At 38.9% G+C, this 11,107-nt stretch overlaps 1 protein-coding gene across 1 annotated transcript in view; it reads right to left on the reverse strand.

The window, feature by feature from the left end:
- GPR64 (G protein-coupled receptor 64) overlaps positions 1–10,550 on the reverse strand; it is a 49,524-nt gene extending 38,974 nt beyond the window's left edge. The window contains exons 1-2 of the mRNA XM_009325483.1: positions 10,433–10,550; positions 3,989–4,606 (exon numbers count right to left, since the gene is read on the reverse strand). Of these exons, the coding sequence (XP_009323758.1) occupies positions 3,989–4,606; positions 10,433–10,550 (736 nt within the window). The remainder of the gene's footprint in view (positions 1–3,988; positions 4,607–10,432) is intronic.
- Between the last annotated feature and the right edge of the window lie 557 nt (positions 10,551–11,107).

Below are 11,107 nucleotides of genomic sequence, written 5' to 3' on the forward strand. Positions count from 1 at the left end.
TGGATTATGCTGAGACCATAGTGGTATCACTCACATTGTCCACATTAAAGTATGTAGCTAAATAGGAATCATTCATCAAGGAACAAGATAAAGAAATTTCCAAAGTTGGCATTTGGAACAGTGAGCACATCTTTCTTCACTTACATATTTTTAAATACCAGGAGATGATCTTTAAAGTGAGATACATTCAATCTGTGGCACTCTTTTGCCATACCACAGCTGTTAGGCTACTTCTCATTCTCAGCAAAAGGGGAATTATCACAGGAACCTGAGGAATGTAAGTGGAAGGTTAGTGATGCACAATGTGTGGGGCCTCCTTCCCTCTTTGGCCCTACCTGCAGTATTTACACCTGCTCAGCATGCAATGGCTATACCAAGCAGAGGAGAACCAGAAGACTGTGTGACTGGAAGAAGCAAGAGTTGCACCTTTAATTCAGATCTAAAAGTTTTCTATTACTAAGTTCCATTAGTCCAAGAAATGTGATCAGCCCTCATCACAAACTGGGAAGCAGTCAGATATGTCCTTTCTTGCAAATCTTCAGATGCATAAGATACATACCTACTGCAAAGGTAATCACATCCACTTCTGGGGAGCAAACTACTTGGCTAAAGTTGAGCATACCTTTAAGTGCTAAGCATGTGTGCAAATCTTACCAGAATTGGGATTCTGGTCCTTATTAGATCTCACATGGTTAAGAAAAAACAGAAAACATTTTTGGTAATCTGAATAATTATTATAAAAATAAATAATAAAACCAAAAGAAAAAGAATCTAAAGAGTCAACAAAAAGAAAGGCGGGAAAAGGAGGTAAGGAAACATAAGCTAATAATGTGACGTTAAGTAAATCTACACTCATTAATGGAGTGCATCACTGCCTATGAGACACCAGTTAGATAATGGCTTACACTGCACAAAGATTTTGAGTGGTTAAGCAAGGGAGAAATCACAGAAATCATGGTAACCTTTGACTGAATATTTTACAAATTGTTGTTTTATGTAGGCACAAAATGACAACCAGATCATAAAAAAAATTCTGAAACTTGTCCTCTGGCACAATTATGACTGTAATGAACCACTTCCTTTTCACCTTTTGTGCCTACCCAGGAAGGCATAGCCCGTTCCCAAGCTTTCGCCTTTTGCCAATTATGTTCTTTGCAAAATCAGACCTTTCGGAAGACTTACTACTCAAAGTCCTTCTGTTTTAACAAAAACAGAGAAGCCCCCCCAAATCAGATAATTTTTTACACAGGTGTACAGAGGAACTTACAGAAAGAAATCAGATTATAAGACTAGTAGCACCATCAATTAAAATTGCCTGACACTGACTATTATATGCTCCTACTGTCAATGCTTTGTTTTTGTTTAATTGTTGGACTGATATTTGCTAAATATATGCCTTTCACAGGCTGACTTGGAGGGGGAGGGCAATCAGCCAAAATGTATCTATTCCTGAAAATAGGCAAATAAACAGTTAAAAAAAATCCAGTGAACTTTTCTTCGAAAACCTGTTATTCTTCCAAGTTTCCTAGAGGAGATAACTTATATTTGGCAGTAGAGATGGCCTCTGTACTGAAACAAACCTCTGTCAGCATAATTAAAGATCAATTACCTGAGTAACAGAGCTTTGGAAACCATGCATCTTACACACTCACTAGAAAGCTCTTGCAGTTAGACAAAGGATTCCACAAGCCCCTAAATCACTAATTCTAAAATCATTAATCAGTTGGGGCTGGAGTTGGGCATTGCCTAACCAAGCTGCCCTGTGATGCTCAAGGTTGCCCTATATTCAGGGCAGAAAGTGCTGGAACTGAAAACAAAAAGGTTGTCCTTTCTATGCCTCAGTGAAAGATAACCAGATGCTCCACTCTGACTAGGATTTATCCCACTATCCAGACAGATGTCTCTCAGACTTTCTTTGTACCAAACTTTTGTCTGGTAGCCAGAATGTTCCCCCTTTCAGCCCTAGGACTGTGTTCCTTCAAACACAGTCACACATAAGCAAAAGGACATCCTTTCTTCAGCTCCTCTCCCAAATCACACAACCCAACAGCGTGCTCCCAACTACAGCATCAGGCCAGCAGAGGCATTTCATTCATTATGATCCAGTGTTAGAGGCATTCTCCATGAGTCTTGGTTTGTCGGACAGATTTCTTTCTCTCCCAGAAAAAGAAATCTGGTCACCTTATTTTAATGCCCTTACTAAGACACTTTTAATCTACCCAGTCAGGCAGTGATTATAACATTACATAGCTAAAAGATATTTTTTAGTCTGCATAAAATAGATAGGTACAGTTTTTAAGGGTAAAGGTGATGAAGACTAAGATTGGTGCCACAGTTTAACTGAAGCACCTATGCTATATAAGAATTTTAGGAACCAATTGAGCTAGTCACCTCAAAATCTCTGAAGGTCTTAGGGGGTAATTAATATGGTTGATAAATTGGATCCCACCCAAGCTTGATTCAAGTTTGTCTTTCTTGTCAACTAGAAAGCTAGAAAGAAGATTATTCTCTTGCTTTAATTCCATTTCAACTATATTAAAACTCAATTTCTCTGAAAATAAAATCTTGTTTTCATAGAATCATTTAGGTTGGAAAAGACCTTTAAGATGATCAAGTCCAACCGTTAACCTAGCACTGCCAAGGCCACCGCTAAACCATGTCCCTAAGCACCACATCTACACGTCTTTCAAATACCTCCAGGGATGGGGACTCAACCACTTCCCTGGGCAGCCTGTTCCAATGCTTGACAATCCTTTCAGTGAAGAAATTTTTCCTCGTGTCCAATCTAAACCTCCCCTGGCGCAACTTGAGGCCATTTCCTCTCATCCTATCGCTTGTTACTTGGGAGAAGAGACCAACACCCACCTCGCTACAACCTCCTTTCAGGTAGTAGTAGAGAGCGATGAGGTCTCCCCTCAGCCTCCTTTTCTCCAGGATAAACAGTCCCAGGTCCCTCAGCCGCTCCTCATAAGACTTGCTCTCCAGACCCTTCACCAGCCTTGTTGCCCTTCTCTGGACATGCTCTAACACCTCAACATCCTTCTTGTAGTGAGGGGCCCAAAATTGAACACAGTATTCGAGGTGTGGCCTCACCAGTGCCGAGTACAGGGGCACGATCACTTCCCTACTCCTGCTGGCCACACTATTTCTGATATAAGCCAGGATGCTGTTGGCCTTCTTGGCCACCTGGGCACACTGCCGGCTCATGTTCAGCCGGCTGTCAACCAACACCCCCAGGTCCTTTTCCAACAGGCAGCTTTCCAGCCACTCTTCCCCAAGCCTGTAGCGTTGCACGGGGTTCTTGTGACCCAAGTGCAGGACCCAACACTTAGCTTTGTAACCTCATACAACTGGCCTCGGTTTTGTTTTGGTTTAAAGCTTTTTATGTTTTTTTTCTGGGCAGAGAGGAATTTTGAGAAATGTGTGAAAAACCATTTGGCCATTTTAATAAAGGAAGACATTACTGATACAGAAACAAGCAGAAATCAGAGCCTCCGGTAATCTTTAGAGATGTAGACCATACCAGCTAAAGATGGTGTAATGTGCCAGTGAAGCAGTGAAAAGTTGCATTTGCTGAAGTTCTGGCCCAGCGAATGTGCAGAATGAGGACCAGCAATGCTTACCTCTGTATTTATTCCCTGAACAGAAGGTGTATAAATTAATTATTTTAAGATTATATTGATAGAAAGTCCTAATACTCCAAGGAGTTTTGGTTGGATGCATCCTGCTCTCATTACCATTACATGGACAGTAGACAGACACAAAAGTTGAAGCAAGTTCAAAGTCTTTAAAGGACTGCTGCTATGCTTTTTACACTTGAATAAAAGCTGGTAAAAGCTGCAGATCCTCACATGATCTCATTAAGCATTTAGCTAGAAATGACTAATAGACAAAGACTTTGTAAAATCTGGAAGAGAAATGTTAGACACGTTCAGATCAACTTTTGAGAAAAATACTATTTTAAAAACAGGGGTGCAATGATACTTACCACATAGCAAAGAGCTATCCTCTTCTACTGTCTTATTATAGACCCAGTCCTCCTTTCTCCAGCGTATAACACCACTATCTTTGCAGTCCAGAGATTGCTTTATATTTGCTTTATCCCACATTCTGAACAAGTACAGCTCCCCAGTCATACCCAGGTTAGGTGACATAGCTGTACCTGGTAGCTTTGAACAGCCAAGTAAGAACTGCCCTTTTCCAGGGAAATTAACCTTCCCAGTTAGTTTTTTGTTTACTTTTTTTGTTCCATTTATGAATACCTTCATCTCCTCATCTTCACTTTTCCACTGGATACATATTTCGTTCCAAGTGTTTTCATGAAGTCTTGCTGTTGCATTTATTTCATTTCCGAACAACCATATCCTCAATTTACCATGATCTCCTGTAAGTCCAAGATCATACTTATTTGCAGAGAGATTGGTGTGAGGTGTTTCTTGATTGTATACATATGCTGTCCAGGGCCTATTTGAGGAATATAGCTTGAGGTGCACACAGACAATGAATTCTTTCAAGGGACGCAGAGAAATTCTTGGTGACATAGTCCAAGGATCTTCACATGCAGTCTTAAAGACGGCTTTATATTGTCCTAGGAAATCCTCCTGATCTAAATAAAGAAAAGGTGATTTGTAAAATGATTTTGTTTTTCAAAGGATCTTCTGTATGAATGTTATTCTTCCATCTAGTACTGTTCCTAGGCATTTACCTAGGAGTTCTCAAAACAACACATTAAGAAACAACCTTGTATCCTTCTCTTTTGTGGTTTTTTTTTGTGATGGGGAAGCGGCAAATTTGGAGGCAGTCAATAAATCCTAGCTGCTCATGAAAGCTTTGAAGTAAAACTCATGCACAAGACGAAGGATGACCATGTAGCTCTCTAAAGCAGCACTCAAACAACAAGTGGGAAGCAAAAAGAGAATCACAGATCCTGGTTCCTATTCCCAGGAATGCACAGGTATTTTGCGTTTAATAGATACTGGATAAAATACAGAAATGGAGCTAGAAGAAGGAACTATAGTCCTTACTGCCTTCTCATGCCCTGGCCTTGCACCCTCCTTCTCTGAACAAGATCATGCTTCTCCATGCCATTTTTTTCCAAACCTAAGATTCTTAAATCCTCTGCTGCATACTGGCAGAGTTTCAGCAAGAAAGGTAGAAAATAGCCATATTCTAGAAGAGAATGAGTTTAGGTAACTTTCAGGAAATGAGTTTTGGAGCCACTGGTTTATTTTAAATTTAATCCCATCCAGCCCCCATTCCCTGTTCTCTACCAGGGCATTTACTTAGAGGGACATCTGGTCTGAGAATCTCAAATGTACTGAGGCATTGAGATGGTGGCAACCCGGAGTTCAGCTGTGACAGTAAATAGAATTTTAGGTGCTAACAGTAAATTTACTGGTGAAAACAAGGTGTCAGGCTCTGTCAATGCTGGTAAAACAAATAGTGCGAGGGAATGCCCCAAACACTGGAACTTGATCATAACTGTTAAGTTCCTGTAGATGCCTCATTTCCTCCATTGTCCCACTACGGAAAAGTACAGGCTTTGTGGCTGTAGATGTAAGCTCTTTGGAGCTGACTCTTATTTTGTGGAAAAATGCACACTCCAATTGCACAACCATTATCATGATTGCTTGCTTTATGGTGCACCCATCAGCAACAAAATAAATCCAAACTAAGAAAAACTCCTATGGGACATGAAATGGAACTACAGAAAAATGAAACAGCCCAGTAGATGCTCAGCCAGTGCAAGAGAAGACATTACTGACACCTTTAAGGAGGCATTTATTTATCAATATACGCAGAGCTTTTATGTACCCTCCAGAAGAAGTATATGATTAATCATGATTGGTCAGGGTTGGATAGCAGGAAAAGATTGGTCAATATAGGAAGAAAGCTTTTCCATTAGTTCCCCTCTGAAAAGACAAATTTCCAGACAACTTGGATCAGGTTTTTTTTTTCCAAGGTAGGTTACATTCATAGTCCTAGTTAGCTGTCAAGGTCACAGCCAGCTCTTCTGTGATCTTCTCAACCAAGCAGAGCACCAGCTTTCATCAGGTGAATTCTGAATCAGGAATGCGTTCAACTTCTGTCTCTTGACCACAGGGCTCTCAAATTTCTTTTTCAATAGCAACAAATGAAAAACAGGAGGATGTTCCTAACTTCCAAGTGCAGCTTGATAGGTACAAGCTACCAGAAAAAGTTCGAAATACGAAATATATCAATCCAGTTTCATGGAAACATCATTGATAACTATTCTTGTTGCATACTATAGCTTTGAGACTCCCTTTGTGATGCTAATTAGCAGAAACCTGTAGGCATCTTTCACAACCCTGAATCATTCCTGAAGTTCAACATACATCATGGAAGTGCCATACAAGGCTATAGACGAAACAAAAAACTCTCAGGGACTAGGCTGAATTAGGTGAAAATCCTAACTACCAGACAGTGGATTTTGAATGGCAAGGTAACACTTAGCATGGTTCTACAGCAATGGAGAAGAAAAACACACTTGACCCAACAGCAAGCAGTAGAACTACTTCCCCCCTGCCCAACCCTAACGCATGAATTCACTCATGCAGTCTGGCCATTTGTCGGAGCCTAACAGGCAAAATCTGGGATACTCAGCTAAGAACAGTTCAGCATGGAAAATCAGTTTTTAAAACATGACTTAAAAGCTGGGGTGAGGAAGATTGGGGAGGAAGTGGAAGTGTCACAGAAGTGGAGATTTCTAGATACAGACTCAAATGCACCTACCTTTTTTAGTAAAAAGATGACTACAATTAAAATAGATCTGCTACCTTCCAGTTCGGACAGATCATAAGGAAACTGATTTTACAAAGGAAACAGCTAGCTAGATATACAATTATATGCCAACACTTGTGACACAGTCTCTCCAAAGAAAACTAATTGCTCAAGCCTTTCATTATTAAGTAGGAACTATTCTGAAGGTTTTGAAAGATTTGATGCAGCTGCTGTTCCTCAGAGAGTATATGTCAGAAGTATAGTTGCATGACTCATATACCCTCCAAAATTCCTGTAAGCAATCTTGAGCATGCAGAGATGGCCAAAGTGAACAGTTAAGGAAGTCCCCTGACATAGCTTCAAAACTTGAAGTCACTGTTAACTATCCAGATTGGAAGATTGGAAGTCCATTCCTGAGCAAAAATGTTAATCGAAACTTGAAGTACCATCAGCAGACTTGATTTTGGAAGTGAACAAATTCTGAGAGGCTTGATTTCATGTTAAGCATTAAATCAGTGTTTATGTGCCAACAGTGAATTAATTAAAGGGCTGAAAAATCCTATTACATTCTTTAGAGAAGTTGACACTATGAAGCTGTCAAGGGACCCAGAGTGGACATAAACTTGGTGGAAACAGTCTTAAGGCAGGTAACCAACAGAAATTATGCAAAATGAGATCAATCCTGCTAATGACTCTCCTAGTCTGCTTTGTATCATTCAAAAAGACTGCTGTTGATCAGTATGCAAGGCCTGACGAATTAATTTAAACTAATAAAAGAGTTTACTTAGAGAGGTCTACCTTTCCGGAAACTGGAAAGTCTGGCCCACTTTGCTCCAAACAGTTAAAAAAAAAAAAAAAGGTGCCAAAAAGGGGTGCCAAAGTTAAGAGAACAGATACCAATACTATCTGAATTGTTACAAGAAAGGCTTGGAAAATTTTATATGGTTTGTCTACCCAAAGAATGCTGAAAAAGCACAAAGGAAATCATAACCATTGTCAGAAAATGCACTTTGCTGTTCCAAGTGGAACACACGTAGTACAGTGTTAAATTAGTTACAAATTAATTATCAACATCATCTTGGCTAAGTCTGTTTGATATGTGGATGGATGCAACGTAAGTAGGAGGTGACATTACTTAAAGCTTTTGGAAGTTTTGTTAATCATCGCTTATTTTCTCTAGTAATGGTACTTGTGGGCTGTGGCCCACCCTTGACCGTAGAACTGAGGAGGTGGAACTGGCTGTGCTCTGACAGGAGGGGCATCCCTGGCTTACAATTAGTTCCTTTGGGTCCAGACGATACAAATCACATTCAAAACATACCTTTATCACCACAGCACAGAAAAGGTAGCATAGTAGAAAGAATGCTCAAAACATCTCCAGAGTAAGAAAAATAAGCAAAAATCACAACTTGGAGTCAAGGAAACTCCATGCAATAGTAATTGTGGGCTGACTTTTCAATGTAATTTGCTGTATTTGTGCACTTAACCTCTTTCAGAACTGCAAATTCTTCCTTCTTAATATATTTCTCTCTAATAGATGCAAGAACTGGGGTTTTTACCCTTTCTAAAACTAAGAGCATCCACTTAATAAGCATGTTCTCTTAAGCCCTAAAAGAAACCCTGAAATGTATGCACATACTTCCAAACATTTAAAATAAACTTTCTGAGAATGACAAGGTAATGCAAATGTAAGCCAAAAATGTAATCTCTCTTTTTTCAAACATTTTCAGATAGTAATAAATGATATCTTTGCAAGAGATAGCCAACCACAGGTAGTAAGAAGTAGACATACAGGAGCAAATCCTCTCAGTACATAAGTACCAGTGTTATTTTGCTTACATTACTAATAGCTACTGTATCAGTATAGTTGAGCATTAATATAGTTGACTATTCTCTTGAATAAAAATAGCCACAAGTCTATGTGTCTGCACAACCTGGCTTTTAACCAGTAACAATAGTCATTAATTTCTATGCAAGCATTTGCCACCTGTAACACATATGGCTTGCTACAGTTCATTAAAATGACATCACAAGAATATTGTACCCTTATGTATTCTGCCTAGAGCTCATAACTGTTCTTTATAAAAAGTTTAAAACTTGAAACTTTTTACATGTGGGTCACTTGATTCTGCTGAACGTTTTGGAAATCTGAATCTAAGACCTGTTTCCTCAAAAATAATTTCATCCCTCATTTTCATTCACAGTTGTATTTGGATATCTGGGGATAAACTACGCCACATTATCCAGAGTGTCCTAGACATCAGAAAGAACACAGGCAGTTCTTCTCTCTTCCTATTTCCTGGAGAGTACAAACATACTTTGGCACCTTAGATGAGGAGAGAACTGAATAGAGATGCTGCTGACAGTGCTAACAGCCTAAAAAACAAACAAAAAAATAGGGTGGAACCATAAGTAAACCCTTGCGTCAGTTTAGCTTTTCTTGATGGATTACTGACACTTGCAAGTGATACGTAGGTGAAAGATGAAATCCCTCTTTGCTTGCTTCCTCAGAACTCTACATGCAGTTGAATTTTTCCTGGAAAAATTCTTGTATGACATCCGCCCACCTGCTGAGCAGCCCTGTCCTTTTTACTATTCAAAGTACATGAGGTTAAAACCTCACCATCTTAGTAACAGTTTTATCACCTGAATCTCAAATTCTGTCTCAATAAAAGCTTCATTTAATGAAAATAACTACATTTGGAGAATTAGAATCAGAATTAGTCTAGTCTGTAAACCTATGAACTTTCATTGCTAGTACAATGTCATTAAGCAGGCATATTTACTAAGTACATTAGAACTGCAAGAAACTCCGACCTTCTAGAGTAAAATAACATGCCATGACACAGGAAGCAGTTTCTAAAACTAGCCATTAAGTACATGGCAAAAAACACTTCTAATTTTTTAATATTCCATGCACATTACCAACATCATAAATGTATTACACACTATTGATATAAGGAGGTTTTACAAATGACAAGCACTGTTATCTGTATCAGTTGAGGTCCAGAGTAGTGACAGACTTGTATCTGTCAGCTTACAGAATAGCCATGAATAAAACACAAATTGCTGATTCTACTGTATCTCATGCAAAAGCATCACCATGTCAGTTACCCAATTTGTACAAGAACCTTATGAATTTATTTTTCATTTACTGCTATATAAAGAGCATAGACTGTCAAATTCAAATACATCATTTCTGTTACATGTTTTGGACCTTATTACCTTTTCCCTAGCCATATTCAGATCCACAACCAAGAGCAATGCAGATGTTCTATGCTCATACATGCACTAAGTAGAGCGACGCTCAAAGGATCTTGTGGTGTTTGTGTAAGAGCACTGTAAAAGATTTAACAACACGTTCTGAATAGTAACACTTCCAGTTCAAAAAAATAGCAAGAAAGTAATTTGTCTTGTTATTACATACTGTGTTTACATTCTCTCCTCATCCATAGCCAAAAAGAAGCTACTACTGAAGATTTTTTATGAAAACAAATACTGTAAACATAGGGTTTGTATATCCAAAGTGCTAAGCACCAACTGTTGCATTTCTTGTTAATGGCAGTTTTTCCTCTTGATTTCAGGACAGAAACTTGCCTGTTCTGAATACATTCAAAAGTCCTATTCATCAAGAATAATGCTATTTATTTGGAATACCAACACTAGGTAAATCAGGAAAAAATTGTCTTACCTTTGTCTGCTGTAGCCAGGAACAAATGAAGTAAAAGGACTGCTAGAACAATCCTGAATCTCAAGAAAATGTCCTCTATTCTGCCAACACAGCAGTGCTGTTTTCCCCAGGCAACCATTCTAGAAGAAAAAAAAAAAAAAAAACCACAGTGACTAGAAAAAGTGCAGGTGTGCAGATAGTATGACAAATTATGTTTCCAACCCAAGAGTGTAAATCTTTTCAACCCTGTTACACTGTTGAGTATATATCGTACAGAAATGCACAAACACTCTGTAGAGTATTACCAAGTCACCAAGAAAGAAAGAGCTGTTTGCTGAAAGGAAAAAAAACAAAACCAAAAAAACCCCACTCAAGCTCTAATTCTCCAAAGACACAAATACATAAGAGCATGGCCATGAGTCCTTGAACAAATAAGGCTTTCAACAGTTGAAAAATGAACAAACAAACAAACAACAACAAAAAACCACACACAACCCCCCCCCCCCCCAACCAAAAACAGCCAGAGAGCAAGCTTGGAGAGCTTATCCAAAAGCTTCATTAATGTCAGTAAGTATATAGAAAACATCTCTTCAGTCCCCTACCCACAGGTTCTATCATCTGACATTTTAATAGCAACACTGTGAACTCCTAAGTAAGAAGCAAGAGGTTGATTCCCAATCCTCATCTCATTCTCAA

Source organism: Pygoscelis adeliae, unplaced genomic scaffold, assembly GCF_000699105.1.
Source record: "Pygoscelis adeliae isolate BGI_AS28 unplaced genomic scaffold, ASM69910v1 Scaffold386, whole genome shotgun sequence".
NCBI classification, from domain to species: Eukaryota; Metazoa; Chordata; class Aves; order Sphenisciformes; family Spheniscidae; genus Pygoscelis; species Pygoscelis adeliae.